This window comes from Aquarana catesbeiana, linkage group LG03 (assembly GCF_042186555.1).
Source record: "Aquarana catesbeiana isolate 2022-GZ linkage group LG03, ASM4218655v1, whole genome shotgun sequence".
Classification (NCBI taxonomy): domain Eukaryota; kingdom Metazoa; phylum Chordata; class Amphibia; order Anura; family Ranidae; genus Aquarana; species Aquarana catesbeiana.
In genome coordinates, this window is record NC_133326.1 from 667,834,385 (window position 1) to 667,859,850 (window position 25,466).

The 25,466-nt window shown below is 43.2% G+C and overlaps 1 protein-coding gene across 1 annotated transcript in view; it reads right to left on the reverse strand.

The window, feature by feature from the left end:
• Positions 1–17,663: 17,663 nt before the first annotated feature.
• The window catches only part of LOC141133460 (NACHT, LRR and PYD domains-containing protein 3-like), a 94,646-nt gene continuing 86,843 nt past the window's right edge, over positions 17,664–25,466 (reverse strand). The window contains exon 12 of the mRNA XM_073622847.1: positions 17,664–22,516. Within this exon, the coding sequence (XP_073478948.1) occupies positions 22,426–22,516 (91 nt within the window). The 3' untranslated portion in view covers positions 17,664–22,425. The remainder of the gene's footprint in view (positions 22,517–25,466) is intronic.

The window sequence follows — 25,466 nt, forward strand, 5'->3', positions numbered from 1 at the left end:
GACGTGTCAATTATGCCCCCCTGGGTTTTCATTTGACTAGAACAATGAAAGATAGAATTTGGTCGAGGGAGTATATTGAAATTTTGTCTTTGCTTCGGTCCAATCATGAACATAGATTGGATAAGAGGGATGGTGATAGGAGAGATGATGATAGGAAGAAAGTTGTGCCACGCTCCTTTAACAATTAGCTGCAGGTGTTTTGCATTTACGCTGGCGTGTTCGGTGAAAAGCATCCTGATCTGTGTTCAGGCTCAGCATGTCGAGATCATGTAGAGCCCAGCATGTCGAGATCATTTTAGAAGCATACAAGAATTTCCCTGGTTTTTCGTGGTTTTATCATGATGAGGCCTTTTGCCAAAAATTGTCTGTACACAAATCTATGAAATGGGGCTCAAAAGATGTTGGTCTATGGCTCAATCTTTTGTTGCCTCAGAAACCTTTGTTTAAAGTTAATGCTTCCAATCCCGCTCCTATTTATTGCCGGGGTGTATGTTTTCATTTCAATGATGGGCTATGTAAATGGCCTAATAGCTGTAAATACAAACACGAATGTAGTCATTGTGCTGGTTCTCACCCGGCTTCACGCTGTTTTAAGAAATTGTCCTCTAGTGCTTCTGCTCCTTCCAAAGAGCTTTTTCTTAAAAGCCACAACACCGGTGAAAATTCTAAACATGTTGCCTTGGCTTCACAAGTACCCAGAGCCTCTGAAGGCAGTCGTCTTGCGTGATGGTTTTTTGTTTGGTTTTCATTTGCCTTCTTTTTCTGGGACTGGTTGTCGCATATTTCCGAATTTGCCTTCAGTTTCTATTCATTTGTCTGTTGTTTGTGAGAAATCAGATAAGGAATTACAGGCCGGTAGGATTGCGGGTCAGTTTTCTACTCCTCCTTTCATGAATTTTCGCGTTTTGCCACTTGGTATTGTTCCGAAAAAGGAGCCAAACTCTTTTAGGTTGATACACCATCTATCTTTCCCTATCGGTTTTTCTTTGAACGATGATATTGACTCGTCATGGTGTTCTGTACAATATTCCTCATTTGATGATGCATTGTTTAAAATTAGGAACGTTGGTTCTTCTGCTTTGCTTGCTAAAGCTGACATACAGTCTGTATTTCGTTTACTTCCTATCCACCCGTCGGCTTTTAACTCTTTAGGCTTTTATTTTCAAAATGAATTTTACTTTAATAAGTGTCTCCCTATGGGGTGTTCGCTTTTTTTTGTTATTATTTTGAACTGTTTTCTACATTTATTGAATGGGTTGTTAGTTTTCGTACGGGTTCTAATGATTTACTGCATTATTTAGATGATTTTCTTTTTATTGGTAAGGCTGGTTCATCTGATTGTTTATATTTATTTACGGTTTTTAAGATTGTTTGTAGGGAGTTTGGTATACCGTTGGCTGATGAGAAATCTGTCTACCCTACGTCTTGCCTTGAATTTCTCGGTATACAAATTGATACGGTATCCATGGAGTTTCGTCTACCTGATGTGAAGATTGTAAAAATTTGAATTTTATTGGATTTTGTTCTTTCTAAATGCAAAGTTAGATTGAAAGTTTTACAGTCCTTGCTTGGTTTGTTGGCATTTGCGTCTTGAGTGTTGCCAATGGGTCGTGTTTTCTACGGTTGTATCACGCTATTTCGGGAATTTTTTCTCCTTTTCATTTTGTGAGGATTACTTCTGGAATGAGGGATGATCTTCTAGGGTGGCGTCGTTTTTTATCTACATTTAATGGTAGTTGTTTATGGCAGAACCCCTTTTGTTCGGCTTCAGCGTTACATCTTCATACTGATGCCGCTGGATCTTGTGGCTATGGTGCTTATTGGGATGGGCATTGGTCTGCCGATTTGTGCCCCACGTCTTGGAAAGATTCAGGTCTGACATCTAATATAGTTTTGTTGGAAATTTTTCCTGTCTTAGTGGCTTTGGAATTATGGGGTGTTCATAATAAGAATCGTCGTATTTTACAATATTCTGATAATTAGGGTGTTGTTTTTGCTCTTAATTGTTTGTCTTCTAAATCTCTTCCAGTACTTGCTGTGCTTAGATTGTTAGTATTTAAATGTTTAGATCTTAATATATGGCTCAAAGCCAAATGCATTCCTGGTAAAGACAATCTAATTGCTGATGCTCTGTCCCGTTCCCAGTTTCAGGAATTCCGACTTTTGGTACCGCAGGCAGATCCTACTGGCCTATTATGCCCTCCTCACTTATGGGACCTTCGGTGAATCCTGTCTTCGCTGCTGTTCGGGCTTCTTTGGCAAATTCCACGTGGGCTTCCTATAAAGCTGCGTGGTCTTTGTGGTGTTCCTTCTTACTCTCTTTTGAAAATCATCAGCCCCCTTTTTCTGAGGGATTGGTTTTATCTTTTCTGGGTTTATTGATGTCTCGTGGTTATTCACATTCTCATATCATTAAGACTTTGTCAGGTGTTTCCTTTTTCATGCGCATGCAAGGCGGCAGATCTTGTATGTCATTTTTCTCTGTTAGGCATGCTTAAATGGTTACAAGAGGAATCGATTAATTGCTGATACGAGATTGCCGATTTCTGTTGACCTTTTGGGTCGTCTTTGTGACCTTTCTAGGGATGTTTGTTTTTTCTCCTTATGAATCATTATTATTTAATTTGGCATTTTGCTTATGTTTTTTTGGGGCCTTTAGAGTTTCTGAATTGCTCCTGCTAAAAATTTCTGATGACTCAGGTTTGTTCTTTCGTGATATTTTTGTTGGAATAGATTATATTCAAGTTTTACTTCGTAAGAGTAAGACTGATCATTTGGGTCATGGTAGATGGATTACTTTGAGAGCGAATCCTGGTGCTCGTTATTGTGTTTTCTCTTTGGTTAAGCAATTTGTATGTATTAGACCTGTGTCTTTTAGACAATTGCTTATTCATGTCACGGGTACTCCGGTGACTATTTATCAGTTCAAGGCTGTTCTGCGTAGATGCCTCAAAGCATTACGTTTGGAACATCTGCGAATTACGTCTCACTTGTTTCGTATATGTTCAGCCACTACTGCGGCTTTGGTAGGTCTTACTGAATCTATGATTAAGGATATTGGTGGTTGGAGCTCAAACTGTTATAGATCATATGTTAGACCTAACGTTTGTTTTTAATTTTAGAAGCTCAACGTGTCATCTGGATTATTGGACACTCTTATATTTTTGGGCTCAGAAGAGAGCTGAATGGAGAGTCTATGGCAATAATTTAGGATTACCTTATTCTGGTTTTGCTGTTCATTGGTATGGAAGACGTGGCATGCGTTGGAGCGATCTCCGTTCTATTCTGTCTTATTTACATGATTGCTGGCCTGTTCCTCAGATCATTATTTTTCATTTATCTGGTAATGATCTTGGTAAATCTAAGACATTAGAATTGCTTTCTCAGATTAAGCTTAATCTGTCATGCCTACATGCTATCTTACCTGATGCTGTGTTAATTTTTTCTGAAACAATCCCTCGACTTGATTGGTTGCTATGTTATGAGCATAGGTATTTAGAGAAAATTTGTAAACGAATTAATAGGTCTTTGGATAAATTCATGCCTTTGGTTCATGGTATGTGTTTTCAGCATGTGAACTTGGAAGGCGGTTTGCCTGGTTTTTATAGACCAGACAATGTGCATTTATCTGATATTGCTCTAGACATTTTAAATTTAGATTTTCAAACCTGTGTTGAATTGGCTGTTGCCTTGGTGGGGTGCCAGGCTTCTTAAGATTATGAGCCTGGCGTATGGATAATTGTTTTTGTTTTTATTTATATAGCTTGAGCTTACATGGCTGAGCTACTGATATATATTTATATTGATGTACTATTAATATATTTAATATGATTATTTTTTATTTATTAAAAGTTAATATGAATTGATTTATAATTTATACCTATAAATAAAAGGCCACTGCCAATTTAAACCACAGGTATTTTACAAAGTATTATTCATTCAAATAATGTAATATGTTATTAAATATCAATTGTTATTGGTTATGACTACAATCCCACTGCAGAGATCCACAGCTTAGGTGGGAGAATCTGTCCACAGGACAACTATTAGTCGTGCACTATACAAATCTGGCCTTTATGGAAAAGTGGCAAGAAGAAAGCCACTGTTAAAAGAAAGCCATAAGAAGTCCCATTTGCAGTTTGCAAGAAGCCATGTGGGGGACACAGCAAACATGTGGAAGAAGGTGCTCTGGTCAGATGAGACCAAAATGTAACCTTTTGGCCTTAAAGCAAAACGTTATGTGTGGCAGGACACTAACACTGCACATCACCCTAAACACACCATCCCCACCGTGAAACATGGTGGTGGCAGCATCATATTGTGGGGATGCTTTTCTTCAGCAGGGACAGGTAAGCTGGTCAGAGTTGATGGAAAGATGGATGGAACCAAATACAGGACAATCTTAGGAGAAAACCTGTTAGAGTCTGCAAAAGACTTGCGACTGGGGTGGAGGTTCACCTTCCAGCAGGACAACGACCCTAAACATACAGCCAGAGCTACAATGGAATGGTTTAGATCAAATGGGTTTAGATCGAAGCATATTCATGTGTTAGAATGGCCCAGTCAAACTCCAATTGATAATCTGTGGCAAGACTTGAAAATTGCTGTTCACAGATTCTCTCCATCCAATCTGACAGAGCTTGAGATATTTTGAAAAGAAGAATGGGAAAAATGTCACTCTCTAGATGTGCAAAGCTGGTAGAGACATCCCCAAAAAGACTTGCAGCTGTAATTGCAGAGAAAGGTGGTTCTACAAAGTATTGACTCAGGGGGGCTGAATACAAATGCACGCCACACTTTTCACATATTTATTTGTAAAAAAAAATATATATGTATGTAGCACTGACCCCCGAAGGAGCTGCTGATATTTTGATTTGGGCTTACCGTTACCATCTTCACAGTGTTCGTCATAGGGGTCCCATAGTAGATACTCAAATGAAAACACTGGCTCCAACACTTAGTCCTTTTTCCAAGTTTTATTGAAGAAACAAAATATGCAATAGCAAGGTAGAGGGTGAAAGGGACTCAGGTACCTTGAATCTTGCGGCTAGAGGTAATTCCTATATCCAGCGAACAGCACTTCCGCAGCTGGATTTAGCAACCAACGGATAGGTCTCTCTCACCGACCTAGCAGCCGATGTGATGCTCGGACACGGTCTGTCTCTGCCACAGACCTGACAATCTTAAATAAACTGATTGCTGTGCTTGATATGGTCTCTGCCACAGACCTGACAATCTTGAATAAATTGATTGCGGTGCTTGATACGGTCTCTGCCACAGACCTGACAATCTTGAATAAACTGATTGCTGTGCTTGATCACAGATGCGTCTCCGACTGAGTTCCCAGGCTCTTCTCAAGATACCAGCCTTATGCTCGGTCCTCTCCTGAAGAGTCCTCCCCTGGTCGCTACAGTCCCTTGCTTCTTTCTGCAGGCCAGACAGCAAAGAGACCATCCTATGGACCAATAGGCCACTAAAACTTTGGGCCTTCTTCTAGTAGCTGGGCCTTGGGTCTGCCGACCCCAAGGCAGAATCTTAAGCAACAGCAATTCCCCAGGCCAGGAGGGCCATGAGGTCAGAAAGCGCCAACCCCAATAAGATGGTGTCTGCTTCTTAAATACCCCTACTCAGAATGCACGGTGGATGAACCACTCCCACCGAACTGTCTCTGAGCAAAGAGTATTCAATATGTCCAACCAGACTGTATTTACAACATCCACCAATGGTAACAGCATCACCCATGGTCAGATGGAAATTTTCACAGTCTAGCCAAACTGGTACAGAAACCAGTAAATTTAGGTAATAATAAGCTGAGCTGAACTGTAGCTTCAACTAACTTAAATTTGAAAAGAATAGCGTCTGCTCTTCAGGAGCAGGGCGCTACATATATATATATATATATATATATATATATATATATATATATATATATATATATATATATATATATATATATATATATATATATATATATATATATATATATATATATATATATATATATACCGTAGTTTGTAGATGCTATACCTTTTGTGCAAACCAATCAATATACGCCTATTGGGATTTTTTAACCAAAAATATATAGCAGAATAGTACACAGTTACGTAGTAGTGAGGTTGAAAAAAGACACAAGTCCATCAAATCCAACCTATGTGTGTGATTATATGTCAGTATTACATTGTATGTCCCTGTATGTTGTGGTCGTTCAGGTGCTTATCTAATAGTTTTTTGAAACTATCGATGCTCCCCACTGAGACCACCGCCTGTGGAAGGAAATTCCACATCCTTGCCGCTCTTACAGTAAAGAACCCTCTACGCAGTTTAAGCTTAAATCACTTTAATTCTAATTTTAGTGAGTGGCCCCGTGTCCTGTTAAACTCCCTTCTGTGAAAAAGTTTTATCCCTATTGTGGGGTCAGCAGTAAAGTATTTGTAAATTGAAATCATATCCCCTCTCAAGCGTCTCTTCTCCAGAGAGAATAAGTTCAGTGCTCGTAACCTTTCTTCATAACTAATATCCTCCAGACCCTTTATTAGCTTTGTTACCCTTCTTTATACTCACTCCATTTCCAGTACATCCTTCCTGAGGACTGGTGCCCAGAACTGGACAGCATACTCCAGGTGAGGCCGGACCAAAGTCTTGTAGAGTGGGAGAATTATCGCTTTATCCTTGGAGTTAATCCCCTTTTAATGCATGCCAATATTCTGTTTGCTTTGTTAGCAGCAGCTTGCATGCCATTGCTGAGCTTGTCATCTACTAGGACCCCTAGGTCCTTTTCCATCCTAGATTCCCCCAGAGGTTCACCGCCTAGTGCGTAGATTGCATTCATATTTCTGCCACCCAAATGCATTATTTTAAATTTTTCTACATTAAACCTCATTTGCCATGTAGTTGCCCACTCCATTAACTTGTTCAGATCTTCTTGCAAGGTTTCCACATCCTGCGGAGAAGTTATTGCCCTGCTTAGCTTAGTGTTGTCCGCAAATACGGAGATTGAACTGTTTACCCCATCCTCCAGGTCACTTATGAACAAACTAAATAGGATTGGTCCCAGCACAGAACCCTGGGGGACCCCACTTCCCACCCCTGACCATTCCGAGTATTCCTCATTTATGACCACCCCCTGAATTCACCCTTGTAGCCAGTTTTCAATCCATGTACTCACCCTATGGTCAATGCCAATGGACCTTACTTTGTACAGTAAACATTTATGGGGAACTGTGTCAAATGCTTTTGCAAAATCCAGATACACCACGTCTACGGGCCTTCCTTTATCTAGATGGCAGCTCACCTCCTCACAGAAGGTTAATAGATTGGTTTGGCAAGAATGATTCTTCATAAATCCATGCTGAATACTGCTAATGATACCGTTTTCATTACTAAAATCTTGTATATAGTCCCTTATCATTCCCTCTAAGAGCTTGCATACTATTGATGTTAAGCTAACTGGTCTGTAATTCCCAGGCATGTATTTTGGCCCTTTTAAAAATATTGGTGCTACATTGGCTTTTCTCCAATCAGCTGGTACAATTCCAGTCAGTAGACTGTCAGTAAAAATTAGGAACAATGGTCTGGCAATTACTTGACTGAGTTCCCTAAGTACCCTCGGGTGCAAGCCATCTGGTCCTTATGATTTATTAATGTTAAGTTTCCCAAGTCTAATTCTAATTCTGTATACTGTTAGCCATGAGGGTGCTTCCTGTGATGTGTCATGAGGACAAACACTGCAGTTTTGGTTACTGAAGCCCCCCAATTCCCTTGTGAAGACTGAGGAGAAGAATAAATTCAATACCTTCGCCATCTCCCCATCCTTTGTAACCAGATGTCCTTCCTCAGTCTTTATGGGGCCAATATGGTCTGTCCTCCCTTTTTTACTGTTTATATACTTAAAGAATTTCTTGGTATTTTTTTTTTGCTCTCCTCCGCTATATGTCTTTCGTGTTCTATCTTAGCTGCCCTAATTGCACCCTTACATATCTTGTTGCATTCTTTGTAAAGTCTGAATGCTGATGATGATCCCTCAGCCTTGTATTTTTTGAAGGCCTTTTCCTTTGCTTTTATAAGCATTTTTACATTGGAGTTAAGCCATCCAGGACTTTTGTTCGCTCTTTTAAACTTATTTCCCAATGGGATGCATTGGCTAATGCCCTTATTTAATATGCTCTTAAAGCAAACCCATCTCTCCTCCGTGATCTTTGTTTCTAAGATTTTATTCCAATTTATACCTTCTAGCAAGGTTCATCGTTTTTAAAGAAGTTGGCTTTTTTGAAATTCAGTGTCTTTGTTTTCTCCTTATGTTTCCTATTTGTGTGATTTATACTGAAGCCAATAGACCTGTGATCGCTGTTTCCTAAATTGCCCCATATTTCCACATCCGTAATCAGCTCTGTATTGTTGCTAATCAGTAGATCTAGTAACGCCTTGTTTCTAGTTGGTGCATCTACCATCTGACCCATGAAATTGTCCTGCAAGACATTTAAGAACTGGCGAGCCTTATACTAATGCATGGTTCCCTCTGACCAGTCTATGTCTGGATAATGAAAATCCCCCATTATGATCACACTTCCCATCCTTGCTGCTAATCCAAATTGTGATAGGAAGGTCCGTCTCCCCCTCCTCCCTCAGGTTAAGGGGCCTATAGCATACTCCCAGTATTATTTCCCCCTTAGCTTCATCCCTTTGGAGCTCTACCCATAAGGATTCCACCTACTCCCTAGCTCCCTTATTGATGTAATCTCTCACATTCACTTGTACATTATTCTTGATAGACATACCCCTCCCCCTTTTTTACCCCCTCTATCCCTGCGATAAATGGAATACCCTTAAATGGTTGCCAGCCAATCATGAGAGCTGTTGAACCAGGTCTCTGAAATTCCCACAAAATCTAAATCCTCCTCGTTCAACAGTATCTCTAGTTCACCCATCTTGTCCACCAGGCTCCTGGCATTGGTGAACATGCCACATAGTTTAGATCGGTCGCATATTATCCTCTTATTGGGTGTTCTGAGATTGAAAATAGGACTTGTTACTATACTTACCTCGGGTTTATGTGCTTTAGTCAACCTACCACTTATGTCCCCAATACTACCCTCTGGAATATGTTCACTGCTGACTATCTCTACCTCTGGACCCTCTTCCCCGTTGCCTAGTTTAAAAACCCCTCTATCTTTTCGTCCATCTTCACTCCCAGCAGATCTGCACCCTCCTCATTTAGGTGCAGTCCGTCCCTTCTATAGTACTGGTGACCGACTGAACAGTCGGCCCAGTTTTCCAGGAACCCAAACCCCTCCTTACTACACCAGCTCCTTAGCCACTTGTTTACTTCCCTAATCTCCCTCTGCCTTTCTGGTGTGGCTCAAGGCATCGGTAGTGTTCCTGAGAATACTAACTTGGAGGTCCTTTTCCTCAATTTAGCTCTTAAGTCCCTACATATTGGCCTAAATTTATCAAGAATTTTTTTTTTATTTTTTTTTATTGGATGTGTTTTATAGCAGAAAGTAAAAAATATTGTTTTGTTTTTTTTTTTCAAAATTGTCGGTCTTTTTTGCCTATAGCGCAAAAAATAAAAAACGCAGAGGCGATCAAATGCCACCAAAAGAAAGCTCTATTTGTGGGGGGAAAAAGGACCAAAAAGGATCAATTTTATTTGGGTACGGTGTCGCATGACCACGCAATTGTCAGTTTAAATAATGCAGTGCCATACCGTAAAAATGGCCTGATCATGAAGGGGGGTAAATCTTCTGGAGGTCAAGTGGTTTACATTTCTTCATTTTCTTTCCAATTTCTGCCCTAGGCCAAAATTATGTCATACATCCCAGGAGTCTTATAAGCTTATTTTTTTTCTTTCATCTGAAAGAGGGAAAGAGGGGTTTTCTCAGATAAGCACACACTCCTGCCTGCATGCCTGACCTAAGGGCAGATGGATTCCAGGAAGTAAATGCTACATGAATCATCTGCCCTTACTCAACATGGCCATGGCTGAAAATGCTAGGAGAGTGTTTTGCAAAGTAATTTCTTGATCATACATCACGGGATACAGAGTATTCATTACATAGTGGGTTAGATAGGCACCATCGGTGATTGGACACTGGTTAACCCCAATTAAGGAGAATTCCTCCCTTATATAACCCCTCCCATACTGGGAGGACCTCAGTTTTTTCACCAGTGTCTAAGGTGGTTGGTCACGTAAAACATGTGCTGTGAAGAAAGCTCCAGTTTGGTCCAGCGGGGGCTTAAAGGGGCTGTGCTGACCGGATCCATATCTTGGGCCGATATTTTGACTCCCAAGATGGTATAGTACCCGGAACTCGTCATCCGAAGAAGCAAGGTTTTGCCTGTAAGTCTCTCTTTGGAGGACTGGGCTCTGAGAAAACCAGGCTTGGTGTACTATTAAAACAGTGGCATGAAAGTGTCTGGCAGAGTCTTTTACAGGTCCAGGTAAGAGGTTTCTCTGAGTAGGAACCCAAAAGACCCTGAAGGTTGGCACAACGCTACCCGCCGTGATGGGTGAAGGCTGGAAACTGTCTGTTCTCAGCAGTTCCTCTGGCGGGGACAGGTAAGAGAAGTTAATCCTATATATATATATTTATATTACAAATGGATTTTCTTCAATGGAGTAGTTGCATGTCTTACCTGATTTCCACCACTAGAGGGAGTAAGGTAACTTTTGTGCCTTTCAGATACACACTCAGTGAAGCTGGTGTCCAATCCGCTCACTTCCTCCACTGCAGGTGTGTAGATGCCAGGTGGCTAATTTAAAAGCCCAGAGCATTCAGAGCTCTGTAAACAGATGGACACAGAGTGTGGGCAGTGAGCATCCTAAAGTGGTCGGATCCAGGCTAATCCTAAGACACCTACTCGGCATCAGGTTGTGCAGTATTAAGCATATATGTATATTGTGAGACTTTTAGCACAACAATGATTGCATATGTACTAGTACCTCTGCTTTGTAGCTTGGGACTATGTCTCCTTGTAAGAGGGTCTCGGGGGGAGGTAACAAAGGCACAAGAAAGTCACCGCCTATGTCTAGGGGTCCTAAAGATGCCTGCAGATTACCATCCCCCCCTGCAAGACTGGAGTCAGCCTCACACTATGAGTCATTGCCCCTGTCAGGTTTTGCAGCCTCTCCTAATGTTACAGCCCCAGCATATGTCACAGAGGATTCCCTTAGGGCTACATTGGAGGGTATTGAGGGAAGAATTATGAATTTTATTTCAGCTTCCTTAAAAGATAGCAGAAAAAGGGGTAGATCCCCTCCCTCTGCTGCACTTTCTCTTTCAGATGATTCTTCTGACAATGAGGAGAGATCCCTATCCAGGGATAGGGATCAAGAGCAGTCTGAGGATTCAGAGGAAGAGGAGAGAGCTTCTTCCTCTCAGGCATTCAAAAAGCAGGTTCAGTATTATAGTGAACTAGTGCGATCCACATTTAAAATGCCCTCTGCTGAGGCCGCTACATCCTCTGTTTCTTCCCTGGGGGTCAGAAGGATCCCACAGACTGCCTTTTCCATTCCAATTCATCCTTTAATGGATAAATTGTATGAGGACTGGGGACATCCCCATAAACTGTTTACTCCTCCTAAAAGGTTTTCTATGCTTTATCCTCTGGAGGAAAGCTTCACCAAGAAGTGGGAGATCCCATCCGTGGACGCGGCTGTCTCTTGTGTGAATAAAAACCTGACCTGTCCCTTGGACAATGCTCAGGTGTTTAAAGATCCAACTGATAAAAAGCTGGAAACTTTATTAAAAGCCTCCTTCTCCATGGCTGGCGCTGTAGTCCAACCTACAGTCGCAACTGTGGGTTTGTGTCAATTCCTCAAGGAACAGGTTAAGCAGATGCTTGGCCTCCTTCCCAGTGAGGAAGTGGAGAACTATGCAGACCTTCCACAGGTGCTGTGTTTTATGATTGATGCCATTCTGGATTCTGCCCAGCAAGCATCTCGTTTGTCTCTCCTGTTGGTACACATGCGCAGGTCCCTTTGGTTTAAAAGTTGGGCAGCAGAGCTTTCATGCAAAAGATATTTAGCTGGCTTCCCATTCAAAGGGGAACGCCTATTTGGGGATGACCTAGATAATTTTATCCAAAAAATTACAGGTGGTAAATCTACACTCCTACCAGTTAAGAGGAGTAAACGTCCACCATTCAAATGGACTCTTTCCCTTCCCCTGGAACATCAGGCTCTAAGCAGTGGCGACGGCCTTCCCAATCTACTTTCAGAGGAAAGGCCCAGGGTCACACCCAAGGGCAGAAAAAGGCTTGGGGACGAAAGCCTGCCAAGCAGAGCCCCAAAACATCCCTGTGAAGGGGCGCCCCCACTCGGCCGAGTGGGGGGAAGGCTCTTACAGTTTTCAGGAGCCTGGCGGGAAGAGGTTCAAGACAAGTGGGTGGTCTCTTCAGTATCTCTAGGTTACAAAATAGAGTTCCTAGAGCTTCCACCAGCAAGATTTCCCAAAGATCCAGTAAAGCGAGAACCGCTACTACTGGCCTTAGATCACTTACTATCCCAGGGAGTGATAGTAGAAATGAACCCAAAAGATCAGGGTTCAGGGTTCTACTCGAATCTCTTCACCGTTCCAAAGCCAAATGGAGATGTCAGACCCATCCTAGATCTAAAGGATCTGAATCAGTTTCTACACATTCGATCCTTCCGAATGCAGTCAATTCATTCGGTGGTCTCACCAAAGATATCTAAGGTTCGCGGTAGACCAGCGCCATTTCCAGTTTGTGGCCCTTAATTCGGTCTCGCTACAGCTCCTCGAATTATTACAAAAATAGACCCTCTCAAAGAGCCAAATCTAAGAGCTCAGGGCATAACTGTGGTAGCTTATCTAGACGATTTGCTACTCATAGAGCAATCGGTGGCACACCTGAATCGCGCGGTCTTCAAGACAGTAAGACATTTGGAAAGACTAGGCTGGATAATCAACCTAGAAAAGTCTTCTTTGCAACCTTCAACAAGGTTGGAGTATCTAGGCATGATCATAGACACGGCTCAAGGCAGGGTGTTTCTACCAGAGCCAAAGGTCAAGGCCATAAGAGCTCTAGTCCACTTAGTATTAAGCAAAAAGAGTCCATCTATTCAGCTATGTATGAGACTGTTAGGAAAGATGGTTACCACCTTCGAGGCTGTTCCATTTGCCCAGTTTCACTCAAGGCCCCTGCAGAGAAGCATTCTCGCAGCTTGGAACAAAAAGACTCATGCCTTGGATCTTCCGATGTGCCTATCCACAAGGATACGCAAAAGCCTCAATTGGTGGTTACGAACCAAAAATCCTTTGAAAGGCAAAGCCTTTCTTCAACTACAATGGAAGATCGTAACCACAGATGCCCGTCTGACAGGCTGGGGAGCAGTTCTGGAAGAAACATGCACGCAGGGAAGATGGTCTGCAACCGAGAGACGCTTGCCCATCAATATTCTAGAAATTGGGGCAATTTACTTGGCCCTCGTGGACTGGTCTTACAGGCTACAAGGTCATCCTATTTGGATACAATCCGACAATGCCACGGCTGTGGCTTACATCAATCACCAAGGAGGCACCAGAAGTCTGGATGCCCAAAGGGAGGTGAATCGCATTCTTACATGGGCAGAAAGCCATGTTCCCTGCCTGTCTGCGGTTTTCATCCCAGGAGTGGAAAATTGGCTAGCGGATTTCTTAAGCCGCCGGAAATTATGCCCAGGAGAATGGTCCCTACACCCCGACATATTCCAAACCATATGTCAAAGGTGGGGAACACCAGATGTGGATCTATTCGTGTCCAGATTCAACAGGAAGCTGGACAAATTTGTGTCCAGAACAAGGGATGTACTTGCTCAGGGTTCAGATGCTCTAACAATCCCATGGGATCAGTACAATCTAATGTATGCCTTCCCTCCGAACCCACTTCTTCCGCGGTTCCTGGGAAGGGTCAAGGAAGCAAAGTTGGCCCTTTTAGTAGCCCCGGTTTGGCCCAGACGACCTTGGTATACAGAGATCGTAAAGATGGCAGTGGGCAGGCCTTGGATCCACCCATTCCGGCCAGATCTGCTCACACAGGGTCCGATTTGCCACCCTGATTTACGAAGTCTAAATTTGACGGCTTGGCTGCTGAAACCCACATTTTAAAAGACCGTGGGCTCTCGGAGTCAGTCCTTTCCACTCGGGTCAATGCCAGAAAGCCGGCCTCCAGGCTTATTTACTACAAAATCTGGAAGGCATATGTTTCCTGGTGTGAACCCAGGGGATGGCATCCTAGGAGGTATATGATTAGCAGAATCTTGACCTTTCTTCAGTCAGGCCTAGAAATGAGATTGGCTTTGAGCACTGTCAAAGTCCAAATTTCGGCTTTGTCTGTATTTTTTTCAGAAGCCAATTGCTTCACATTCCCTTGTCCGGGCCTTTATTCAGGGGGCACTGCGGTTGAATCCGCCAGTCAAACCTCCAGTATTCCCATGGGATTTAAATTTGGTGTTGTCAGCTTTACAGGGACAACCCCTTGAGCCACTGCACCTGGCTCCTTTAGCGCTTTTGACTAAAAAAATTAGTCTTCTTGATAGCCATATCCTCTGCTAGGAGAGTATCAGAATTGGCAGCTTTTTCTTGTAAAGAGCCATATTTAATTATTCACAAGGACAGGATTGTTATGCATCCTAATCGTTCCTTCTTACCTAAGGTGGTTTCAGGATTCCATTTGAATCAAGATGTGGTCCTACCATCCTTTTCTCCAGATCTGTAGTCCGCGGAGGAAGAATCTTTGCACACTCTTGATGTGGTTAGAGCAGTCAGTGTCTATCTGCAGGCAACCGCTCAGATACAAAAAACTGATTGTTTGTTTATTCTGCCAGATGGCCATAAGAAAGGACAAGCAGCATCGAAATCCACTCTTTCTGGATGGATTAGACAGGTTATTTTTCAGGCTTATGATATAAAGAGGAAGACTCCTCCTTTTCATGTGAAAGCACACTCAACTAGGGCTGTTAGTGCTTCTTGGGCAGTGCATCACCAGGCCTCCATGGCTCAGATCTGTAAGGCTGCGACTTGGTCTTCAGTCCATACATTCACCAGATTCTATCAGGTGGATGTAAGAGGGCAAGAGGATACTGCCTTCGGGCGCAGTGTACTGCAGGCTGCAGTTTAGTTCCTCTGGTCCATTTGCGGTCTATATTTTCTGATCTGTGTCTCCCTCCCCTCAAATGAGCATTGCTTTGGGACATCCCACTATGTAATAAATACTCTGTGTCCCGTGATGTATGATCAAGAAAATAGGATTTTTAAATACAGCCTACCTGTAAAATCCTTTTCTTGAGAGTACATAACGGGACACAGAGCTCCCACCCTTCTATGGATTTTACGTGGTTACCTATTGCTTTGCTACAAAACTGAGGTCCTCCCCGTATGGGAGTGGTTACATAGGGGAGGAATTCTCCTTAATTGGGGTTAACCAGTGTCCAATCACCGATGGTGCCTATCTAACCCACTATATAGTGAATACTCTGTGTCCCATGATGTACTCTCAAGAAAAGTATTTTACAGGTAAGCTGTATTTAAAAATCCTATTTTCTCAGCAAAATAAAGAATGGAGATGTGAATAGAAGGGTGATTTTTCTATAAGTATTTAAATGACTTAAATAGTGTTTGTGCTGTTCAGTTATGTTCTACTTTAAAGAGCATCACACTCATATCTGAGATCAGTTTAAGCAGGGGCGGCCCATGCATTGTGGGCACATGGTTGCCACCCCTCCATCCATGCGCCCGGCCCAGGATGTGAATGCATGGATTCCTATGGTGGGGCAGGAGGGGGTGGTACTTTTTGAAGCACCTGATTAGAGCTCTAATAGGCTTCAAAATAGGGTGGGCTCTGGGCGTAGAGAGTGCTCCCTGATCCCACCCAATTGTGTTACGATAGCAAATGAATTTTCGCTATTTTCACACTAACGCTCCTCCCCGCCAATCAGGGAGGCAGGTCTTCAGACCTGTTTCCCGATTGGCCAAAGTGCCAGGGCATCCTATTGGATGCCTGGTGCTTAGGAGGGGTTGGAGGAGACATGAGGACGGACATCCCCGCCGCCATGGCTGCTCTGGTGGACTTAGGACTGGTGGTAAGCGCCGGACCACCTGGGTGTGGGGAGGTGCTGTCAGAGAGCCCTGAGTGGGGAGAATATCATCAGAGCTGCGAGCAGGGGGGGCGTCAGAGCAGCTAGTGGGGGGCCTTCAGAGCCGCAAGCGGGGAGGCTGTCAGAGCCACGAGGAGGGGTGTGCAGAGCCACCGGGGGAGGATTGCTGTACCCCGATAATGCCCAGCAGCCCCACCAGTGCCTGTCATATGCAGCCTGCCAGTGCCCATCATATGCAGCCTCACCAGTGCCCAGCAGTCCTACAAGTGCCTGTCATATGCAGCCGGCCAGTGCCCATCATATGCAGCCTCACCAGTGCCCAGCAGCCCCATCATATGCAGCTTTACCAGTGCCCGTCATATGCAGCCTGCCTGTGCCCGCATCAGTGGCGATCTCCATGTGTGATTAAATTGCCCGAACGGCAAGGAACAATGTCCCGCCCAATAGCGGTGTGCCCATAAGGGCGCACGGGCGCTGTCCCCTCTCTCCAGCCACCCCCTCTTGGACCAATGCATATCATGAATCTATCCATGGCCACCGCTGCTACCCCCTATTCAGGTGCCCGGCCCCTTTTTGGGCACCGGGCGTCTGAATTACAGCAGCGGGGGGTGTTTTTAAAGCACCTGATTAGAGCCTTAGGCTCTAGAAGGCGTCAAAAAAGGTGACCTGCGAGCGCCATGCTTGGCGCTCGCAGTTCACCTAGGTGTGTTAGAACAGCGAATTAATATTTGCTTTCCTAACACTGAACCGCCTCTCCGCCAATCAGGTACTCGGGTCTGTTCCCCATCACCTGATTGGCTAAAACGACAGGCGCTGTGATTGGACACCTATCAGGAGGAGAGGACGGGAGGAGAGGACGGGAGGAGACCCATGGAGGCCACCGCTCACCGCCGCCACTCACTGCCCCACCAAGACAGGGTAAGTGCCGGGCAGACGGCGAGCTGGCGAGGGGATAACAGTAGTGTTTAATGGGCACAGTGGCAGTGTTTGATGGGCACAGTGGCTGCATTTTATGGCACAGTGGCTGCAATTGATGGACACAGCGGCGGCAATTGATGGGCACAGTGGCTGCGTTTGATGGTCACAGTGATGGTCACAGTGGCTGTGTTTGATGGCAGAGTGGCTGCAATTGATGGGCACAGTGGCTGCCTTTGATGGGTACAGTGAGGCTGCAATTGATGTTTTTTTTCAGAATCTTTCAGTTTGTTTGCGCCCCCCTAAAAATTTTGAGCACTAGCCGCCACTGAGTTTAAGACATTTCTAAAATTTGATATGGGTTGATTGGCAGGTGCATTCATTCATCTTCTTTTGACTAGCATGTGACCTACTTCTAAAATGCATCAACCTGCTTTAAGCTGTTTTGCACTCCTGCTTACTACTAAGAGGAAGGAAACATTTCTGACATGAACAAAAAATTGACACAGGCCCTTAGGCTCTATATTTGCCCACATTGTTGCTTACTTGGTGCCAAGACATTAGGAATGATAAAAATGGAATTAGTTCTCCTCCTAAAGACTTAGTAAAGTCAAGAATGTTTCATGGAAGGCAGAAGGATTTTGAACAGCTGTACATGTAATGTATGATTTTATGGTCAACAACATTTATTAATTACAGGTACTTATATAGCGCTGTCAATTTATGCAGCACTTTACATAGATATTGAACATTCACAAGGAGCTTACAATCTAAGGTCCCTAACTTACATTCATGCATATACATATTAGGGCCAATTTAGACAGGATCCAATTTACCTTACCAGCATGTCTTTGGAGTGTGGGAGGAAACCCACGCAGGCACAGGGAGAACATGCAAACTCCAGGCAGGTAGTGTCGTGATTCACACCCGCAACCCAAGTGCTGCTAGGCAGAAGTGCTAACCACTTAGCCATTGTGTGCCCACTAAACACAATTGAAAATCACACAATTCAGGTTTGACTGTTGCAACAGTACCTACTTTAACCACTTGCCTACTGGGCACTTAACCCCCCTTCCTGCTCCCAAAAAAACAAAAAAGACTGAAAATTTAGAAAAAAAAATTGTTTGTTATAAAATTTGGAAAACAGGTAATTTTTCTCCTTTATTGATGGGTGCTGATGAGGCTGTACTGATGGGCACTGATAGGCTGCATTAATGGGCACTGATAGGTGCCACTGATAACCACTGGTGAGGCAGCACTGATGGGCACTGATAGGTGACACTGATGAGTGGCACTGATGGTTGGCACTGATGGTTAGCATTGATGGGTGGCACTAAAGGGCACTGATAGGTGGAACTGAAGGGCACTGATAATTGGCACTGATAGGTGGCACTGATGGGCATTGGCAGGTGACACTGATGGGCAGCACTTGATCAGTGGCACTGATGGAGGCACTGGTGGGCATTGATTGGCAGCACTGCTAGGCATTGGTAGGTAGAGATGTGGGCACTGGTAGGTGTCACGGTGGGCACTGGTAGGAGGCATTGGTGGGTACTGATAGGTGGCACTGGCAGGTGACACTGGTGGGCACAGATGAGGCAGCCATTGCTCTCTGTGTGAGGGACCAATGTAACTCTGACAGCATGTGGGAAAAAAAATGACTGATTACAGATCTTCTGTTTACATCCCGTGATCAGCTGTCATAGGCTTTCACGTGGTAAGGGGCTGCGATCGGCCCCATTCTCTGATCTGTGATCAGCCGAGTCTCATAGACTCATTGATCACAGGGCGCACCATGTGTGACCCACAGGGACGCGCAGACAATGCATGCTTGGGAGGACGTCTATAGACACCCTCCTGGCAATTAAGGCCCACACTGTAGTCATGTTTCGGTTGGCAAGATGTTAATATATGAGGTCCCACACAAAAACTGAGACTCCTTGTGGCTAATTTACTAAAACTGGAGCGTGCAAAACCTGGTGCAGCTGTGCATGGTAGCCAAGCAGCTTCTAACTTCAGCTTGTTCGAATTAAGCCTGGACATAAAAATCTGGAAGCTGATTGGTTTCTATGTACAGATGCACCAGATTTTGCACTCTCCTGTTTTAGAAAATCAACACCTTTGAAATGTACAAAATAAGAATATCAACAATGATCACCTTTAAAATAGTTCCCTTCTGAGTTGATACACATGCATATGATGCTGCCAATGTTCAAAAGCAATTCTGCAGATCATTTTCCCAAAGTCTCTCGGGGATCCCTGTTTTTGCTTTCACATCTTCTACCAACAAAAAAAATGGGTTCCGTTGAGTACCGATTTGATTTTTAGGAGGAAATAGAAGACACAGGGAGCCTGGTCTAGGGAATAAGGTGGATTCTCAAGCACAGTTATGTTCTTATTATCTAAAAACTGTTTTCACAAGAAACTGGATTTTAACTCGTTGTTCACTCTTGAACTTTAACGTTTTCTGCCTGAGGGCAAGAGGTCTATATGTGAACAGATGTCCGCTCAACTGAAGAAATCAAGTTGAGTGCCTTGTCTCACGGTGACAGGTTAGAACATGTCCTATAACAATATCTTTGTCTCTCCACTTCCACACTTGGGTCCCAAGCTATAGGGTTAGCCTCACTTTTTTGTGTTGGACCTCATATGATTTCTTTATTTATCAAGCGTTGATATACATGATCCTGCCAGGAGGCCTATTAAGAATATGGTATGATACAATAAAGATATACAAGAAAAACAAAAAATCCTTTAGAACTGAATAACAACGTTATTGACAAAGAATATACATATTCTCAACAGTGGCTCAATTTGGGCAGTGGGGGTAATCTCCCTTGCTCAATTTCTTGCAAGTACCTAAGCTGAGATGGCATCTAGCGCAAAGGGCATCTTCAACACAGCCATAAGAGTAGACCATCAGCTCAGTGTTGTGGGCCAGATGTAGAGAGGGAGAGTCATCTCAGTTCACCCAGAGTTCCCTTCACCTTTTAGCCCACCATAGTACATAAAGGCAGTTTCCATGATGTGACTCATTAGTATTCTGGTGCCAGTCAATATGTCTAAGCCAAGGAAAGTAAATCCCCCAGATGTCTTCTGCTTTAGTGACACTTTTAGATGTTAAAAGAGTCTAGAGCATAAGCCATGGCTATGTGCTATGCTCAGTGATGAGAAAATTCAAAGGAACAGGATGGAATTTTTTTCTAGAACAAATTAATTTATAACAGTATACATGATTTTCATTCTGGTTTTCATTCTGGAAAGTCCATTCCAAAACTGAATGTTAAAAGCAAAACATATTTTTCAACCCTATTCCTAAAATGTACTGAGAATTTTTGTACATATTTTTATTTGAAAACTCTAAAAGTGTATAACCATCTTTAGGGTTAGGTTCAGGATAAGGGTTATGTTTATTGGTAGGTTCAAAATAGGTTTAGGGGGTTACTTGAAGTTAAGTGTTTGGTTTAGGGGTTGGTGAAGGTTTGGGTTAGATATAAGGATAAGTTCAAGTTATTAGTTAAAGTGAAACTAAAGGATCGTTTTTTTATTTTTTTTAAATAACAAACATGTCATACTTACCTCCACTGTGCAGCTCGTTTTGCACAGACTGGCCCCGAACATCCATTTCTGGGGTCCCTTGGCGGCTCTTGTGGCTCCAACCCGCATTAAATAACCCCCTTGGAGAAGCGATCTCCCGAGGGGGTTACCTTGTGGGCGTGTTCCCGAGTCCAGCATTTGCCATCCATAGAGGCCGAGTGCAGGACTCGGCCCCACCCCCCGACGCCCGCATCATTGGATTTGATTGACAGCAGCGGGAGCCAATGGCTGTGCTTCTATCAATCTATCCAATCAAGAGCCGGGAACCCGTGGAGAGAAGGACGGCGGGGACGCGCCAACAGAAATTCGGGGCTCAGGAAAGTAAAACGGGGGGCTAGGGGGTCGGTGACTGTAAGGTGTTTTTTCATCATGATGAAATGCTACTTGAGCAGGCTTGCCCTCGAGCCGCTCTCCTGTGAATGGACATTGTCCATTCACACACAGAGTGGCTCAGCCCAGCCACCACCCCCTCCACTCTCTACTCATCTGCTCGCTGGCTTTGATTAACAGTAGCAGGGGCCTATGGCTCCTGCTGCTGTGTGAGCCAATGAGGAGTGAGAGAGGCAGGAGAGAGCTGATGCTCTCTTGCACATCGCTGGATTGAGATGGGGCTCAGGTAAGTCTAACGGAAGGCAGGGGGTGGGGGGAGCTGCACTCAGAAGGTTTTTTACCTTAATGCATACAATGCATTAGGGTAAAAAACCCTTCTGCATTTAGAACCACTTTAAAGGATAATTTACAGCTAGGTTTTGGTTAAGAGTTAGGTATACAGTTAGGTTTAGGAAAAGATTCATGTTAAGTTTTAAATCAAGGGATAAGTTAACGTTGTATTTTTAGGTGTGGTTATTTAGTTTATTTGTGAGCGATCATTTTATTTTGTGGTCTAGATGAAATTTGTGGCATAAAAATGAAACACACTGTCACTCCACTTTTATTCTGCCAAATTAAAACATATCAGAATGGTAATAAGATAATATAGGAAATAAATTAATTATTTTAGAGAACTTTTTTTTTTTTCTTTTTTGTACACGTACAGTCTCATAGCTTCTTGGCTTCATATTCTCTGGATCAAGTTTGAGGCCATTTGGAAGATAAGGACACTGGCACTGATAGGGCCTTATGGGGCGTACACACGGTCGGACTTTTCAGCTACAAAAGTCCGACAGCCTGTCCGACAGACTTTCGACGGACTTTCGACGGACTTGCGGCGGACTTTCTAACGAACAGACTTGCCTACACACGATCACACAAAAGTCCGTCGAATTCTTACGTGATGACGTACACCGGACTAAAATAAGGAAGTTGATAGCCAGTAGCCAATAGCTGCCCTAGCGTGGGTTTTTGTCCGTCAGACTAGCATACAGACGAGCGGATTTTTCGACCGGACTCGAGTCCGTCGGAAAGATTTGAAGCATGTTTCAAATCTAAAGTCCGTCGGATTTGAGGCTGAAAAAGTCAGTTGAAAGTCCGGAGAAGCCCACACACGATTGGATTACCAGCCAGCTTTAGTCCGTCAGCGTCCGTTGGACTTTTGTAGACGAAAAGTCCGACCGTGTGTACGCGGCATTAGCAATTGAGGCAGCCAGCTGCATTAAGATAAATCCTGAGATATAGAGTGGACTCCACTCAGAAAGTAAAGAGGATGTGCCCCTACATTTGTGGAAATGTACCTTTAAACCCTTTATGTCTCCTTTATGCCCAGAAATGTTTTACCAATGTAATTTCCTTGAGGCTATGAATTCACCAATGATGACTATTTGCCCGTTCTCTTTGTCATGGTTCAGTGCAACGTCCTGGCTCCATTCACAGCTTTTTCTTCAGGTTCATTCTATGTAAACCTTCAGTTCTGGACGAAGATTTTCTAGATTTTTAAGTTCCCGTCTTACTGTATGAGACATGTGGTGAGAGAAGAGACTAGAAGAGAGAAGGCAAGTGATCAGTAGATATTAGCGCCATTTTCTTACAAGAATGCCTTGCAGTCTCTAAAATGACTAGACAACAAAACTGTCATCTATCACAAAAAAAAAAAAAAAGAAAAAAAAAAAGGACACCAATGTGTGGCATCAGATTAGAATAGAAACAGTGGAAATTGCATCCACTCCATTGTGACCACAATACAACTTTAAAAGTCCATATGTAAAGTGAAATAATGTATATACTGTATATTTGCAGCTTAACAATCATTAGATGTGGTAAGGTCCCTGGTGACCTGGATAGTAACACACCTCTTGTATTAGGGTGCCTACATGCTGGATATATTAACGACAGAGAGTATTATTAATCTGGGGGAGGGGAATGTTAGATGCACTAGCAAATTTGGATACACTAACAAGTTGAAGCCAAACTCCAGCTAACACTTTTTAGGCAGCTACAGCAACAGCTTTTTTTCCTTTTAGGGCAAAGGTTGACAGCTCAGCAACCCCAGAGGTAACAAAAAATGTAAAAAATAAAACAAACCTGCACTTATATGTAAGTCAGCTAACAAAAAAAAAGTATATAAAAAACGAAAATTGAGCTGCTACAGTTCTTACACCATACTAGTATAATACATAAAACAAAGAAAATAAAGTGAAGCACTCCAAATAGTAAAATATCAACATGCTGAATATGTATAAATATATCCAAAATTACATAGTGGGGACGGAAAGTATTCAGACCCCCTTAAATTTTTCACTCTTTGTTATATTGCAGCCATTTGCTAATATCATTTAAGTTCATTTTTTTCCTCATTAATGTACACACAGCACCCCATATTGACAGAAAAACACAGAATTGTTGACATTTTTGCAGATTTATTAAAAAAGAAAAACTGAAATATCACATGGTCCTAAGTATTCAGACCCTTTGCTCAGTATTTAGTAGAAGCACCCTTTTGATCTAATACAGCCATGAGTCTTTTTGGGAAAGATGCAACAAGTTTTTCACACCTGGATTTGGGGATCCTCTGCCATTCCTCCTTGCAGATCCTCTCCAGTTCTGTCAGGTTGGGTGGTAAACGTTGGTGGACAGCCATTTTTAGGTCTCTCCAGAGATGCTCAATTGGGTTTAAGTCAGGGCTCTGGCTGGGCCATTCAAGAACAGTCACCAAGTTGTTGTGAAGCCACGCCTTCGTTATTTTAGCTGTGTGCTCAGGGTCATTGTCATGTTATGTAATAGCAGCGATCAGCGGCTTGTAGCGGGACTGCGATATTGTGGTGAACAATGTGACACTAACTGACACTTTTGACACTTTGCGGGAACCAGTGACACTAATACAGTGATCAGTGCTAAAAAATATGCACTGCACTAATGACACTGGTTGGGAAGGGGTTAAACATCTAGGGCGATCAAAAGGTTAAATGTGTGCCTAGCCAGTGTTTTGGTGTACTGTGTTTAGCTGCTTTTACTAGGGGAAGAAAATCTAGTACTACTCCGCTGACAGGACAGGGCTTTGCCTTGTTTACATAGGCAGAGCCCTGTCCTGTGTAAATTCATGATGATCGCCGTGTACTGGTGTTCTGTCAAAACAGCCAATTCATCAAGCTCTCCAATTATGTCACTTTTGGTTACTGTAAACCGTCAGTAATTGGAGATTTCGATGACTTGCTGTTTTGACACAACGCCGGCAACTGTATACCCTCCCGTACATGGTATTATGAGCGGATATTGTTAGTCCGCTCCGATACTAACCAACAAAATGGCTGCCTCCATGGCAGCAACAACTGTTTACTGGTTACCCGCTGTTGTGTAAAAACAGCAAAGTCTTTGTGTACCAGAGTATACACGCTTGCCAGTGTTGTGTCAAAACAGCAAGTCATTGAAATCTCCAATTACTGACGGGTTACAGTAACTGGAAATTGCGTAATTGGAGATCTTGATGAATTGGCTATTTTGGAGGGCTGCAGTGATGGTTGACTTTCTACAACTTCCTCCCATCTCCCGACTGCATCTCTGGAGCTCAGCCACAGGGATCTTTGGGTTTTTCTTTACCTCTCTCACCAAGGCTCTTCTCCCCCGATAGCTCAGTTTGGCCGGACGGCCAGCTCGAGGAAGGGTTCTGGTTGTCCCAAATGTCTTCCATTTAAGGATTATGGAGGCCACTGTACTCTTAGGAACCTTAAGTGCAACAGAAATTTTTTTGTAACCATGGCCAGATCTGTGCCTTGCTACAATTCTGTCTCTGAGCTCTTCAGGCAGTTCCTTTGACCTCATGATTCCCATTTGCTCTGACATGCACTGTGAGCTGTAAGTTCTTATATAGACAGGTGTGAGGCTTTCCTAATCAAGTCCAATCAGTATAATCAAACACAGCTGGACTCAAATGAAGGCGTAGAACCATCTCAAGGATGATCAGAAGAAATGGACAGCACTCATAAATATATGAGTGTCACAGCAAATGGTCTGAATACTTAGGACCATGTGATATTTCAGTTTTTCTTTTTTAATAAATCTGCAAAAATGTCAACAATTCTGTGTTTTTCTGTCAATATGGGGTGCTGTGTGTACATTGATGGGAAAAAAATGAACTTAAATGATTTTAGCAAATGGCTGCAATATAACAAAGAGTGAAAAATTTAAGGGGGTCTAAATACTTTCCATCCCCACTGTATATAGCAAATATATCAATAGTGCAAAATATACTGTATAGTGCTCTAAAGACTAACAAAAGTCCCATACACAATCCAGTTGGTAATGTGAGATCAATCAAAACTGTTTTGAAGTGCAGCAGCACCAGCATAAGTGTCCACTCTGTAGCCAAGTCCCATATACCACATTTAAATATTGTTCAATAAAAGCCCAAATCTTTTCAGTCCTATAATAGACATCAAACTTTTTAAAAAAGCCTGGACCAACAGTGTGCCCACCACCAGAGACCTCTATGAGT